At 34.8% G+C, this 17,017-nt stretch overlaps 1 protein-coding gene and 1 pseudogene across 1 annotated transcript; one reads left to right on the forward strand and one right to left on the reverse strand.

Moving 5' to 3' along the window:
• Positions 1-394: 394 nt before the first annotated feature.
• Positions 395-5,782, reverse strand: LOC114729193 (uncharacterized membrane protein At1g16860-like; annotated as a pseudogene).
• A 7,337-nt stretch (positions 5,783-13,119) lies between these two features.
• LOC114729232 (uncharacterized) lies at positions 13,120-14,016 on the forward strand. Its single transcript, XM_028916218.1, has 2 exons — positions 13,120-13,275; positions 13,501-14,016. The coding sequence occupies exons 1-2, from the start codon at positions 13,120-13,122 to the stop codon at positions 14,014-14,016; spliced, it is 672 nt and encodes a 223-aa protein (XP_028772051.1).
• Positions 14,017-17,017: the final 3,001 nt, after the last annotated feature.

Below are 17,017 nucleotides of genomic sequence, written 5' to 3' on the forward strand. Positions count from 1 at the left end.
TTGAATTGCCTCCATCCACATAATTAAATGCATTTGGAAAAATACGAACATAAAAACAAATGAGGATGAGGAGTTATAACCCCACACACAATCACCTATTTTTATCACTTTTTCTTCAAACATATAAATAAAACACAAGACATCCACTTTTTCAATTCTAATAATCCACTTTAAAATAAAACAACCACTGGGATTAGTTAATAAAATTATACAACCATGAAAGTGACACAACTGAGAGCAGAGAAGGAAGTTGTATCAGAAGAAGGAAATGGAAAAGAGTTGGTAACACCAATTATTATGGAGATCACGATGGCGATGACAAGGACGACGATGATGACAACTCCTTTGACCTTAGCTCACTATGGATAATTAGCTATATGGTCGCACGATGTCATTTCTATGAGCAAGTAACTTTTCATATTGCAAATATCACCAAACACAGCTGACTTTTTTTCACAGCATCAAACATATTAGCGTTAGCCAAAGCTTACATTCCCTAAACGAAGAATAATACCAAACCAACCCTGAACAAGCTAGCTATACAACAATCTAGCGCGTAGGAAAAAAGAACACAACCTTGCCACCTTAAAGCTAAAATACAATAATAATAATCAGTCAATCAGATATCCCACAACCACTAATACTAGAGGGGATAGTTATACTTCTTTGAAGTGAGAAGGGCCAATTAGACGCTGCAAACATTCCGCACATCACATTGCATATCGCTTGCTTAGACCGGGATCACATCATTCTTCGATGTGTCCTCGCATCTAAGAACAATGCCCTCAAGGCTTGCAGGGAAAATACACTTGCTCCATTGGCATCCTGTTGTGATTGGCTCAGATGGAGGAACGATCATGAGCACATTCTCATTCCTCTGAACAACCCCCATTACACTTACCGTACTTCCTTCCTTGATATACCTACATATCACAGATCAAGTTTCAACAGCTTAGGTCTCTAGCGTATTCAATTCCATAACGATAACAGAAAGCAAGAAGAGGGTTAGACAAAATCTCTTTAAAAGCAGTTGGCTTCAGACATGAACCTAAAAGCTCGCAATAAACTGGGTCATTGATGAGGTCAAGAGGTTTAAATATATGAAATCAAGCACAAGTATTAAATCAACTTTTACGGGTCAGGATTGTCTAAAGTAAATGCTGATTCTCAGGGTATCACATGGTTGCAGATTGAAAAAGATTCTTGGTGAAATCTCCCGGGTTCCATCTCATTACAAAAGAAATTAGAGAAGCATGTTTTCAGAAGGAACATAAAAGAGGGGGTTTATACCCTTCTTCCAACCGCATGATGCGATCATCACTCGAAAGATTTCTCTCACTCAACCACCTGAGGAACTCCTGAGACAGCTCATCTTTGGCTGGATTAATGTCGATGACAATTGAGTTATCAACATAAGGGGTTACCCTTGCTCCATACCCAGTTTTAACCAATGCTCTCAAACCAGACTGAAAATCTGAGATGTAGAAGTCCACCACGCGCCTCTGTCACATGCCATACAATATTCCAGTCAAAATTGGAAAATCAGCAAATAAAACTATGATTGATCTTTTCACACTTCGCTAGGCAAACAAAATCTTGCCCATGACTTCTATTTTTCAAAAAGAAAAAATCCCATAATAAAATGAGGGAACAACCACATGCTAGTCAAAAAACGAAATGTGTCCACTCCTCACAAATAGTATTGTACTATTAACCTACAACAATAATTTGCCCTTCATATTTTACTGCAAGAAGAAATGGCTTTCAATTTCATGATCAGAAGTGAAAATTACAAAAATAAAAGATAATATATAAGATTGCAGATTACTGTACAAATAGAAATGATACAAAACTTGGCAAAATTAAACCAAATGACATTTTTGGTAACTCACTTCCAGTGATCTAAGGCCCCAGGTAAATCGGCGGTGAGTAGGATTGGCTGCTTTTGATTCCCATCCTCGGTACTCATATAAACTTGTTGATGTATATACACATCTAGGGACTTTATTGAAAGATGACTCAAGAGGCATATTACCGCAGGTAACAACCTGCATATATCACAATCAAACACAACTTGATTAATGTCACTAAAAGAGTTGCAGAAAAGATGGAGACCCAAAAAAAAAAAAAAAGGCAATATTTTCTTCCACATAGGCACATTTATTGGAAAATATTCCAAAGAAAAATTTTGGTCTGATGATATTTTAAATGAGAAATAGCCAGAATATATGAGGAACATGTTGATTGTAAACTTATAAACTGTGAGGAAAAATACATCAATGCAAAACAACATAATAGTTTCAATGAAAAATAAAAGAACAAAACACAAGGTTCAAATCATAACATTACAAATCAAACACTCAAAGGTGTTACAAAGATGCTACTTCCATTGTCCAACACCCACATTCATCCATACCAGCAGCTATCATAGTTGTACAAAAGTACATGCCAAGAAAGGTAAAGCCATTTCCTGATCCTAGGAATGACTTGTTTCCTAGCTAACACACAATTTCTAATCGTTCAAAATATCGGGGTTCAGAATTATCCAATGCCGTGAGTTTCTAATTTCAGTCATTTTGACATAAAATTAAACATCTAAAACTAAATGTAAATTATGAGACAAGAACAAAATACACCAAAAGCTAGTAAAATACAATTATAATTATAATTAAACAAAATCACACTGGCACCAGGGCCGAAACCAGCCCTACAACTTTGGAGGAACAGAGTTTTTTAAAATGAATGTATACTTATTGTTATTTTAAATTATTTTTAAAAATAATTTTAATGACTTTGTGTCATCAATAATTGTGTATGATTATATATAATATTTCAGAAACTTAAAAAGTATGAAAATGACACCATATATATATTTATTGGCCAGATATATCTGTACATTATTTTAAGAAAAAATTATAATGAATACTTTTTAAAATTATATGTTTTGCATACTCAAATGAATCTTACTCAATATAATCTACAAATTAGGTAAGAAAAAAAAATAAATGTGTATCCATACAAACGCTCAACTTTTACAATAATTGATATGTGATCCTACGGAAAATTTAATCAGACAAAAATTCTCCCTCCAGTGCTAAATGTTATAGCTAGTTGAGGGTTTGTTTGGATCCTAAATGTAAGATTTCAATATGCTTTGTTTCCTAAATTTATAATTTTTTCCCCAAACTGTCCCTATCGCACATATTAAAGGAGAAGTTTCATCAATTAGGGTAGTTTCCACTACAAATAATTAAATGGGATATTTTAAAGAACTCAACACACATTATTTACGAATAACTAACTTAACTAATTTTCTTAATATCTGTAAATTAGTTATTTCACTTCTACATTTAGCACAGAAAGGATTAATATGTAAGTATAAATACTACTTGTAAATCACTTGCCAATATACCCACACACACAAAAAAAAAAAAAAAAAAAAAAAAAGAATGAACTAAAGAGCAGCAAGAACTTACCCCAGAGACCTTCACGAATTGCCCATTTTTCGCTGTTCTAAGCTCTGAGTCTGGATAATGACCAATAAATCCCATAATAGCTCTTCTTCCCCAATAAGTATTCCAAGTGAATGATGCAGCAACTAAGCCAAAAGCACCACAACAACAATGAGGAGAATGGCATTGTGCACTGCTCCAAGAATAAAACCACCAGCAATGAAACCCATCACAAAAAGCAGAATTAATGACCATAACATTGCCTTGGGGAAGTTCCTTTTGAAGGAATACTCATCATCTTGACTGAGAGTAGTTATGGCATGATTATGGACAGCAGCAGACCCTTGCAACTTCATTGAACCAGTGGCTTCCAAAGGACCAGAAACCTTCCGAGGTGCCCCTGAAGAATTTAACGGGCCAGATGATATGGGGCCAGATGTAATGAGACCTGTTGCAGGAAGAACAGGAGGAAGAGGACCAGAGTTTTGACGTCCAGTTGGTGTTACTCCACCAGACTGAGGACCAGAAGACTTCTTTATAGGTTCCCCGTGCTTGTTCAGAGGTCCAGAATTCGATTTCTTCATAGAAGCTGAACCAGGCATGCCTCCAGAAGTCATAGGACCTGAAGTATAGACAGTACGGGCAGCATTATTAGGTTGAATTGGTCCTGAATGAGAACCAGCTCCTCCAAAAGACCCTGTCCTTGAAGAAGATCCTGTTATTGGTCCGGATTTCCTAGATTTAGAACCATCAACGGGAATATCAAACATTTTCCCCAGTTCTCCTGACTTTTTGATGTCTCCACCAGTGTATGGCATTGCTGTTGAGCTCATAGTTGGTGTCCTTTCTTTGGGCTGCTCCGGCCGTCCTGATACATAGAGGCCATTACTAAGCTGATGAGATGGGAATCTGGAACCCATCTTTAGAAGACCCTTGATAATTCACACAACAGTACCGCAAGCAGTTGCTAATGGAAGTGTCAAAAGGTTCTCCTGAAAATTGGGGAAAACAACCAAAGGAATTAAATGTTATTGCAATATGCTTGCAGGCTATCTAGGCACTTAAAAGCATAGCTAAGCTAATGTGATGGGAATCTGAAACCCATATACCTTCTACTGAAGAACCCTTGAGAACTCATGCTACAGAACCACCAGCAGTTGTAGAAAGTATCAAAGTCCTCCTGAATAAGGAAAAAAGACTGAAAAAGAAGTCAAGAGGATTAAAATGATTGCAACGGTATCATGATTTGACATGATAAGCTTCTATGTTGCCCAGTAGAAGGGAAACAGGACAAAAGCTTCTATTGTTGCCCATATTGAACTATCATAGTCAGAAAATGACAAGCTTCCGTACACATCTTCTCCGCTAATCAAGTAAAAATTAAAAGACAAGCATCCATCCAATCAAATTACAAAAGAAAGAGTAAATTATTATCAAAACTTTGTTTTAGGGGGAAAATCCACATGAATGGCACTGGTGCCAGACACAACGCCCTCTAAAAGTGAAAATTTACAGCCCGAACGGATAGAGAAAATTCAGTCCTCCACCGTCATTTGGGAAAAAAAAATCAAATTAAGGGAAAAGATCTCAGAAAAAGTGAGTGATCTTAACGCTCAAGGGTCCAATTACAGTACAATGGAACCTAATCAACCGGGGCCCCATATATATCTAGTGTAATCTATCCAACGTCCCAACTTACTATTTACTTCCTCCAACATTATCAAAAGCAAGAACCAAAAATACCACCAAAAAAAGAACCAAAATCCGGTTCCGAAATAGAGGGAGATGAGTATCTTCCATATTTAGAAAGTTTTCACTGAACAGCGCGAGCAACGAACATTACAGCACAATCAAGCACCAGAAATAAAGAGAAAGAAAGGAAAAAGAAGAGCAGAGAAGACCCAGTTTGTACAAAAATTAAGAAAAAGGAAAGGATCTAAGTGGAAAGAAACCAACAAACAGAAATTCCCCAACTTACTAAGAGCTGGAAGAAGAAGGCAGCAAGAAAAAGCAGAGAGGAGAAGAAGCAAATGGATTTAGCATACCTGAAGCGGAAGGCCTTAGAAAGAGAGTGAGAGTTGAAATCAGAAGATTTGGACGCATTATAGGTGGATCAAAAAGAAAACAAAAGCAATCTGAGCGAGTCTTGTGGAAATTTCAGAGTGTAACTGATGATATTCTGGGAGTCCCAGGTTGGAGAGCCGCAACAAAACTTGTGGGTTGTCAGCTCAGGCAACTCCAAAGCAAAGAAAATTTTATTTAAAAGAGGAAATCTTTGTTAAATTATATAGCTGCTCCCTCCCCCCTCTCTCTCCCCTCTCTCTCCTCCCCTCTCCCTCTCGTTGGTTCAGCTTACCGCGGTTGGCCCCCAGCGGGCAAGGGGAGACCTGGAAAGTATGTAATCCCCAAAATACCCTCAACTCTGAGGATGACTTTCTGACAGGTTCCCTTCTACTCTCTTGGGAGAATTGTAAAGAAAAGACCCATATTTAACATTAATTGTAAAACATTCCATTTATAGTAACGAAAAAATTAGAGTTTTTTATTATAAATTATTTTAAACGTAAAATCAATTTCTAAAAATATGAAAATCGTTAAATTTCATCTTACTAATAATGTACTTAAACATCTAATGAACTTTTTATTTTTTGATAATCATCTAATGAACCTTTTTGTTGACGTGAGGTTGAGTTCGTCCTTTGTTGTAATTTTCGCTTTTGTTTTTGTCCAGTCACGGACGTGAGGATTTGCGTCTGGCATTGGTTGCAGTTTTTGCGGCAGATATTTAAAATTCTTACATGAATTTAGAATCAAAATGTTATGACTTTTTATAAAAAAAGAATCATTTCATTAATTTTTTTCCTCAAATAAATAAATAACACTGAAGTTCTTTTATTACCGCGGGCTCATGAAATATATGATTAATTTTTAAAATCTAGAAAAAAAACTAACGCGTGCATTTTTTTAATATATATAATATGTAAAAATTTTGAAAATAAAGAAAAATAATTAATGAATGGGATAAAAAGGGAAAAGGCGGTGAAAGCAAAATCTAGCATATCTTTGATTTGATGGAACAAGGAGGAGCATCAATCGGCATCAATTTGCTGCGCTTGTGTCCAATTTGTCTGCGATGGATCCTCTCTTCTTTGTTACTCTCTTCTCCATCATTGCCTCACCTGCCCTCGGGCTAAAATATGAGCAGCCAATTGCCTCTACTATCCCTTTTTATTTTTTTAATATAAAAAATATATAAAATTAAAATGTAAATTTGTTTTTAGAGTTTTCACTCATGAATGCTGAGTATTCAAAAGAAAAATTTATATTTAATATTATCTTAAAAATTTAAAATCGTAACAATTTTATTTCATACTATTACAAAACTAGTAATACCATTAAAATAGGTAACATTGTCATAAATATTTTTAGTTATAGAAAAAAATTATTATAATTTTAAACTTTTAAGTCAATATTAAACTCAAAACTTCCGAGTGCATAACATTTTCAAGTAAAAAATTTTTAAATAAATTTGCATCTTAATCCAAATATATATAAGCGAAAACAATATTATGTATACAAGAACTTTTTTTTTGGTAAAGGACAATCTTATTAATAATCAAGTAAAATGATACAATAAAAAAAGATTTCAACAGCTAACGTATCAGCAGTAGAATGAAACAAAGACAACAAGTACATATAAAGAAACATAAAGACAAAGTAAAAACACAATGACAAGGAGGTGTAAAAAGAGGCTTGGATGCTCTAGCAAAGGGATACTTGGTATTAGACAAAAAAAAATATTTTTTTCGTAAATCAAAATAAATTTTTTCACATATTTATTTTGTATCTCATAAAATTATTTTTAAAATCATAATTTAGTTTCCATTCACGTATTTTTTAGATCCAAACAAGCATCTTATCTTGCACTAACTAACGCAGCTCTGTGCACAATCATACTAAAGGCTCCAAAATTTTTCAGAAGAATCTCGGCAAACACCCCATAAAATTGTTCCCATAAGTTAACTCCGTCGCAAGACATGAGCACAAGTCATGATCTCACAATATCTCCACCATCTGAGGAGTTGAAAACGAGGTTGATTATGGTGCCATATCCATGCAACAACAAAATAGAACCAAGTTGATGATGGTCATGAGGCGGCAACAGCGTTGATGAGGGAAGCTGGCGATTATTCAAGAATAAGCCTGCAGAAACCTTTAAAAGCAAGCCAACCTAATCACCCAAAATGGTTATATAATTCAAATATTAATTAACTCTATTTAACTTCGTCCATCTCAAAGGAATATTATTGAAAACAAGGTAAAATCGACGAAATTTAAATCCGGACAAATAAATAGAAATAAGAAAAAAGTAGTTTTTTATAGGATACGAAACAAGTATATGGAAAAAAAAATTTATATCAATTTGGGTAAATAAGTATTTTTAGGATGTGACTATGTGAGTGCATGAACCAAATTAGAACAACTCAAATTAAAATTGAATGCGCCCAACAAAATAGTTTAAGGTTATGCATGCACTTTAATCCTTTGTCTGTTTTATAATAGTTAGTGCTCGTTTGGATTAACGATTAGAGAAGTAGCTTGTTATCAATTTAACTTTTGAAAAAGTGAAGTTAGGTAAAAGTTAAATTAGATAACTTGAATTGTGTTTGGATTGGAGTTTAGAAAAGTTGGTTTGTAAAAATAAGATTAGTAAAAAGTTGTTTGGATTATGATTGAGTAAAAGTAAGTTTGGTTATAAAATGATCAAAATAAGTATGAGTTTTAATAAATAATAAAATTAAACATGATTAAAAAAATGATTTCACATAATACAATAAGTACCTGTTTAGGTCCGCGTTTACTGGCCCAAATGTGGCTTATAATTGAAAATAAGGTCAGTGGGAGTTTTGGTTCGTTTGGCAAAGCTTTTTAACAATTGGGCTTATTAATTTTTAAGCCACTTCAACCCACGATTGAGATAAGCTGGTGAGATGCAGCTTATGATCACATGAGAAGAGCTTATGACCATTCTGAGATGTGTCAGAGAATTTATTCCCTTTATTCTTCTCTTCCATTTGCCTTCTTATTCCTTTGTGAGGCTCACTTTCTTTTTTTTAACCCCAAGCTCCCACCCTTGCTTTGTCTTTGCTCATCGAGAAGGTCCATCATTGTTTACCTCCCAGAAGGTCCGTCGCTAGTGACCGTGAGCTCCATCCCATCATCATCATGAGGTCAGCTGTTGGGTGTGGGGTGTGGGGAGGTGTGGTGTGCGTGGCCTGGTGGATGCTGCTTGTTCATCGCAAGTCGAGCTGCTCTCACCATCTTCAACTGAGGTCGTTGCCGTCTGCCTCTGCATTTGAGCTGTGTGTGGTCATGGATGTTGTTAATGATTTTTGCATGTTGAGGACCGACTGGTTGTGACATTGAAACAAGGGCTTTATGTTTCAAATTTTATGGTTTTGGGTTACTGCAATCTTTTGTTGCATTTTGCTTAGTTGTTTAGAGATATTCACTGTCAAAGCTTGGTTAAAAGTTTCAGAGATTGGTGTTGGATGCTCTGAATTTTTGAAGGAGGGAACCTAGCTTAAAATTTCTGGTTGCATGTGGATTTTCTTCCCCTCTTTCCAAGGCTGAAACAGGGATTAATGGTTCAAGGAAATGGCTCTAGCTTAATGAGAAAATGAAGAGTATAAATGTATATATGACCAAAAGCTTGGGTATGTAGTGTTGGGGATTTAAATTGATGTGTATATGTCTATGTTGTTAATGGTGAGAGGTCTAACTCTGGAATTGCAATTTTTAGAATTACAATGGTTGTTGTTTTGCATGTCCCTAGCGTCAGGTTCTTGGTTTTTGTGGTTATAGAATTCAGTCTCTATGAGGGTAGAAGAAAATGAGGTAGTAATGTGGTGTATATATATGTATACATGTGTGTTCGGGTGGTTCATTGAGAGAAGGGGGATTGTTAAATGAAGTTATAAATTAAAGGAGGGGTTAGAGTTTTCCTAAATGAAATCAGAAAGTCATTGGTTTTAAGTTACTGGAGATTTGTAGAAGTTATTAAAGGGTAATTGCTTAATTGGAATATAATGCTAATGAATATTCACAATTTAAATCGCTAATCAATTTCACTTCTTCATATTAAATTAACAATAATTCATTGTATTATGTCAATTCATTTTTTTTCATATTTCACTTTATATTTAAAATATTTTTTATGGTTTTTCTACAATTTTAAAATTTAATTCATTCATTAATTTGACTTCTTCATAAAAAATTATTTTAATTTCATTGTATTAAGTGAAGTCATTTTTTTTTATCATGTTTCATTATTTATTAAAACTCAGACCCATTTTGGTCATTTTATAATCAAACTTACTTTTACTCAACTATAATCTAAACAATCTTTTACCAATCTCACTTCTGCAAACTAACTTTTTTGAACTCCAATCCAAACATAATTCAACTTATCTAATTTATTTTTTACCAACTTTACTTTTTTATAAGCTACTTTTTCAATAAGCTGCTTTTCCAATTGCTCATCCAAACAGACCATAAAATTAAAATAATTTAATATGAAGAAGTTAAATTTAATGAGTAAATTAAATTTAAGAAGTCAAATTTCATATCTAGTTGGCCTCCAGCTCCTCCCTTGTGTTCTGCTCCCCGTGAAAAGTCAGAAGATGAACAGTGCCTAACTAGTCTCGTCGACTACCAGAAAAAGGTCCAATATGTGAACTCTCCCTTTCCAATCAGAAAAAGACGATGATCACTGCTCCTAAAGTCGTCTTAAAAGCACGATTTCATAAACCATGAGCGGGAGAATTCTACTTCTTTAATCAGGCTTAAAAATTGCAGCTTTTGGCCATAAGTAAGATTGAACAAAAGTTGAACCAAATATCTCACTGAGAAGTCAATCGTGCTTATACCTTCAAAAGCTACTTACAACTGTTTGGCTAGACATTTTAGGCACCATAAGTGGCTTATAAGCCTAAAAAAGCACGATTACAAATGTTAACACTGTTTGATTAAGCGATTGGACAATATGGTTTTTGTATGAAAAGTTACAATAAGCTATAGGCTAAAATTGATAGCTTATGTGCCTGTTTGGGTCAGCGTTTGCTGGCCCAAACGTGGCTTATAAGTGATTATAAGCTCAGTGGGAATTTTGGACCGTTTGGCAGAGCTTTTTAACAATTGGGCTTCTGAATTTTTAAGCCCCTTCAACGCGCGATTGGGATAAGCTGGAGAGGGGGAGCTTCTGATCATATGGAAGGAGCTTATGGACCGTTCTGATAAGGAATCTATTCCCTTTACTTTTCTCTGAATTCATTTGCTTTCTCCTATTCCCTCGTGAGCGAGAGAGTCCTTTTTTTTTTAAACCAAGCCCCCATGCTTGCTCTGTCTTTGCTTGCCTCGATAAGAAGGTCCGTCGGTGGTCGCCTTCAAGAAGCTCCGTGGCTGGTGATCGTGAGCTCCGTCCCGTCATTGTGGTGAGGTCGGCTGTTGGGTGTGAGGTGTGTGTGGCCTGGGGATGCTGCTCGTTCATCAGAAGTCGTTTGGTGTTTGACCGTGAGCTCCGTCTGTGGTCGCCTCGACCAGGTCCGTCGGTGGTCGCCTCCAAGAAGCTCCGTCGCTGGTGACCGTGAGCTCCGTCCCGTCATCATCGTGAGGTCAGCCGTTGGGTGTGAGGTGTGCGTGGCCGTGTGGATGCTGCTCGTTCATCACAAGTCGGAGCTGGTCTCACCGTCTGCAATCGACGTCGCCGTTGTTTGCCTCTGCATTTGAGTCGTGCGTGGAGTTCTTCTCTTCCCAGAGCAATACACCGTCCGATCTACCTCTGGCAGGCTTCGGTTGGTTGGATCTGTTACAGGTTGGCCGGTTTAATTTTGTTATGTTGCTTTTCCGGTTTGATCCCTGTGGTTGAATTTGTTGTCGTCCTTGAAATTCCTGTGGTCCTTGAATTTACATGTTGTTACTGATTGCTGCATGTTGAGGACCGACTTGTTATGACACTGAAATAGGGGCTTCATGTTTTGAATTTTATGGTTTTCGGTTATTACAATCTTTTGTTGGATGTTGGTTAATTGTTTAGAGATATTGACTGTCAAAACTTGGTTAAAAATTTCAGACAGTGGTGCTGGATGCTCTGATTTTTTGAAGGAGGAATGTAGCTTAAAATTTCTGGTTGCATGTGGATTTTCTGCCTCTGTTTTTGAAGGACGAAACAGGGATTAATGGTTCAAGGAAACGGCTCTAGCTTAATGAGAAAATGAAGAGCATAAATGTGTGTATATGACTGAAAGCTTGGGTGTGCAGTGTTGGGGATTTAAATTGTTGCATATAGGTCTATGTTGTTAATGGCGAGACATGTAACTCTGGAATTGTAATTTTCAGAATTACAATGGTTGTTGTTTTGCATGTCCTTAGCTTCGGTCTCTTGGTTTTTATGGTTATAGGATTCGATCTCTATGAGGGTAGGGTAGAAGAGAATGAGGTGGTAACATGGTGTATATATGTGTATATATGTGTGTCCGAATGGTTCATTGAGGGGGGGCATTGTTAAATGAAGTGATAAATTAAAGGATGGGTTAGAGTTTTCCTAAATAAAGTCAGAAATTCATTGGTTTTAAGTTATTGGAGATTTTTACAAGTTATTAAAGGGTAATTGCTTGACTGGAATATAATGCCAATGAATATTCAAAATGTTTGGCCGAATGATATAGGAAATAAAAGAAGATAAGAATTGATACATATATCACCGTTACATTTGGTCTCTCCAAGTAAAGCCCAAACAAACGTGATTGATTACTTTTATCAAAAAATAGAGGCACAAACATTATCATTCACTTGCAAAATAATTGACTTATTTGATAGAGCTAATTAACGGCGTTGATAGAGCAAAGTAATAAGACATTAATTTGTACTATACAAAGAAATTAAGGACTATGTGGGTAATTACTTAAAAATCATTTGGAATTAATTTCGGGAAGTCTCAATCAAAATAAATTTAATGTTGTTCTTTCTCCTGCTATATTCTCTTACTTCTCTCTAATATGATATTTATTTAACTAATTTAATTATATTAAAAAAGTTAGGTAAATTAGTTAATTATAATAAATATAACATATTTTTGTAAATAATCTTGTTCATCATTCTTAATTTGGTTTTTATTTTACTTTTACACAGTTAAATTGGGATAAAAATTAATCAATGTAATGCAGTTTAGGTTCAATTTATATGATATATTGAAAATTTAATTTTAAAATGTTCACAATCAATTACCACTGGAAAATAGTGGACATTGACGTTGTGATTATATATTTATAATTTTAAAAAATATTGAATAAGAAAACTAAACAACTTATGCAATTAAAATGTGTTACTTGGTGATATATGTTTGTTTGGTTACAACGTATGTGTTATATAATACGGCTTTTATTATTACATATTTAGGGCTTTGGTTGATTCAGTTACTCTTATCTCGATCAAAGGGCGTAGAGAAATGGATAATGACAGGGGAAAAGCGACATCGGATCATTACACGACAAAAATTCTAATCGATGTTTGTGTCGAGCAAATAGTGCACAAAGAAAGACAAGGAACATCGTTTACAAGACCTGGTTGGGGGAAAATTGAAAAGAATTTTCGGGAAAGGAGCGGGAAAATGTATGACAGGAGGCAACTGAAGAACATATTTGATGTATTGAGAAAAGATTGGAAGTTGTGGGAAAAACTAATGTCTGGGGAGACTGGCATTGGTTATGATGCAGCCACAAATAGGGTGTTGGCCTCTGATGAGTGGTGGCAACGAAAAATACTGGTAACTATTTGTGTTAGTTGAGTTTTAATTTTGAATATCAGAAGGAACATCGCTTAATTATGCCTAATTATGTTCATGTAGGTGGACCCTAATTTTAAGAAATTTAGACATCAGGGGTTGATGTTTGCATCAGATCTGATGAAAATATTCAGAGATGTTATGGCTTCGGGAGAGTATGCGTACGCACCATCAGCCTCACAGCCTTAGCTAGCGTTTGCTCCACAGCCTGACACAGAAGAGGAGGAGGATGTTTATAGAGTCGGGCTAGACCAACAAGAAGGGTCAAGGGATAGTGAGGATGAAAACTTTGGTGTGGACCCAACAGCCAGTGCAGGGTTCACAGATGACTTCGCTGCTTGCAACATAAACAACCCCGCAAGCACTGGACCAAGTAGCTCAGGAAGCTATGGAAAGAGAAAGAGGGGTGAGACATCAGATGCAAAGAAGAAGAAGAAAGTTGCTGCATCTACATTAATTTCTGATAGCATGAGTGTCATAGCAGCTGCTTCTGACAAGCGAGCAGCAGCATTGGTTGAAGATCCCCAAGTAGTTGATAAGGTTTTGGCACACCTGACTACCGTTGAGGAGCTTAATGATGACAATCAACTATATTATGCATGTGCCAAGATGCTTACGCTGTTGAGGTGGGCTAGGCGAGCCTATTTGGGGTTTATGCATGATAGAACCAAGTTGTTGGCGTGGTTGATACCGGCAGCACAAGACCCAGACACATGGAAGTGACCTGCAGAATAGGATTTAGTTTAGGACTTAGTTGTTTCACTATTTTATTGCACTTGTTAACCTGAAATACCTGCTGTTTTAACCTAAGCTGATGTGGCATGTTGTAGGAACTTTATTAATGATTATGTAATATATTTACGCTAATTTCTACTTGTCATCTATGCGTTTGGTTTTTTTGTTTGTAGTATGAAAATTATTTACACTTTGGTTAGTGTAATCCTTATAATGCTTACATTTTGTTTTCACCACAGTTACAGGGTTAATTCCAGAAATGGCTAATTGGAACGATGATTCACTATGGAATGAAGATACTTTATGGAATTGGAATAACGATTCACGGTCAAATGAAGATGACCATTCAACACGGTTATCCATAATTAATGAGGAATTAACACAATATGAAGCAGTAGGTGCATTGGTTGGTCATTATTGTGAAATGTACATGTTTAAACAACCGTGCAGAACTAGTGAGCAGACAGGAAATTTATGGGTACAAGGCATTATGAATGGGCATGATGATCGATGTCATGAAATGTTTAGAATGGATAAAGATGTTTTCCACCTCTTATGTACTAAATTGGAGGAACATGGTTTACAAAAGTCTAAGTACGTAGGAATTGAAGAAATGGTTGCGATGTTTTTAAACACGGTTGCACATGGACAATGCAATAGGATGATCCAGGAATGATTTCAACGTTCAGGGGAAACTATAAGTAGGCACTTTCACAATGTACTACAAGCTTGTCTTAGCCTATTGAGTGAACTTATTCGACCCATAGATCCAACATTTCGTGGAACTCATAGAAAAATTGAGAACGATCCACGTTACTACCCATTTTTTAAGGACGCAATCGGAGCAATTGATGGCACTCATATACAGTGTGTTGTCCCCGCTGCAAAACGAGACAAATTTATTGGCAGAAAGGGAAATCCATCACAAAATGTCATGGCTGTATGTGATTGGGTATGTGTTTCACTTTTGTCTTGGCAGGATGGGAGGGATCTGCACATGATGCTCGTATATTTGATAGTGCTATTACAAATTCATCTCTTAATTTCCCTCATCCACCTCCAGGTATATGTTTATGTGTTCCAATCATGCATGTTTTTTTAATTATTTCATACTTTTATTCATTTCACAATCTCTCAAATTGTTTCATGAATCATTAGGGAAATATTACTTGGTTGATGCGGGATATCCAACACCAAATGAATATCTAGGTCCATACAGATCTGAGCGCTACCACCTTTCAGACTTCTGACGACAAGTAGGATTCTGAAATAGTAACGAAGCCTTCAATTATTATCATTCCAGTTTAAGGTGCACAATAGAAAGAACATTCGGTGTTTGGAAGAATAGATTTCAAGTCCTACGAAACATGCGCAGTTACGACTTCCAAACACAAGTATATCTGGTTTGTGCAACAATGGCCATTCATAACCTTATAAGGAGACATTCGAGCTCCGACTTGTTTTTTGAACAAGCTGAAAATGGTAATAATGTGGGCGAACATGATCAGGCTGAAGCTAGTCAACCATCATCTTCAAATGTTACATCACAGTCTTTATCGCATATGAATCGCATCCGTGATGCAATCAGAGACCAAATTATCCATAGCTTATCTATTGATTAATTATGTAATATTATTTAGTTTCACTTTGTTGCAATACTGCAAATTGGAGTTAAAAACATGTTTACCCATTCAAATTATGTTTCGTTTTATATTTACAATTTTTTTCTATTTCTCTTATGTTTTCAAATTTAATTCCCTCGATCAATTTCACTTCTTCATATTAAATTAACAATAATTCACTGTATTATATCAATTCATTTTTTTCATGTTTCAGATTATATTTAAAATATTTGTTATGATTTTTTTGAAATTTTAAAATTTAATTCACTCATTAATTTGACTTCTTCATAATAAATTATTTTAATTTCATTGTATTATGTCAAATCATTTTTTTTTATCATATTTCATTATTTATTAACACTTATACCCATTTTGGTCATTTTATAACCAAACTTACTTTTACTCAACTATAATCCAAACAACTTTTTACCAATCTCACTTCTGCAAATTAGCTTTTCTGAACTCCAATCTAAACACAATTCAGCTTATCCAATTTAGCTTTTACCAACTTCACTTTTCCATAAGCTACTTTTCCTATAAGCTGCTTTTCCAATCGCTCATCCAAACGGACCCTATGAGTTATAGCATTTGAAACATGGAGAGGAAAAAAGTTAAGAAATTTATTATCTCATTTGGTTCTTATTATAAGTCTCAGATAACTAATTTGTAAATAACAAAAAATCAGTTAAAATTAGTTGAAAGTAATAAATAAGTTAGAAATATACTTTTATTTTTAAATATGCTCCTAGAAATATACTTTTATCTTTTTCATGTTTCACTTTACATTTAAATTATTTTTTATGATTTCTCTAAAATTTTAAAATTTAATTCACTCAATCAATTTCACTTCTTTATATTAAATTAATTTAAATTTATTGTATTATCTCAATTCATTTTTTCAATGTTTCACTTTATATTAAAAATATTTTTTTATGATTTCTCTAAATTTTTAAAATTTAATCTACTCATTAAATTTAACTTCTTCATATTAAATTATTTTAATTTCATTGTACTATGTGAAATTATTTTTTTAATCATATTTCATTATTTATTAAAAATTATACTCATTTTGGTCATTTTATAACTAAATTTACTTTTATTCAATCATAATTTAAATAACTTTTTACCAATATCACCTTTACAAACTAACTTTTCTGAATTCCAATCTAAATATAATTTAGCTTATCCAATTTAACTTTTATCTAACTTTATTGTTTCAAAAACTACTTTTTTAATCGCTGATCTAAAAAGACCCTTAATCAGTGCTCAAATGCTGATCCAAACAGGGCCTTAGATTTACATCACACTCGACTTCTGCTTTCTTTCTTTTTTTTTTTTTTTTGGCCGGAAGACTTCTGCTTTCTCAC

Source organism: Neltuma alba, unplaced genomic scaffold (assembly GCF_004799145.2).
Source record: "Neltuma alba isolate B1F8T4 unplaced genomic scaffold, ASM479914v2 tig00012615_pilon, whole genome shotgun sequence".
Lineage (NCBI taxonomy): Eukaryota > Viridiplantae > Streptophyta > Magnoliopsida > Fabales > Fabaceae > Neltuma > Neltuma alba.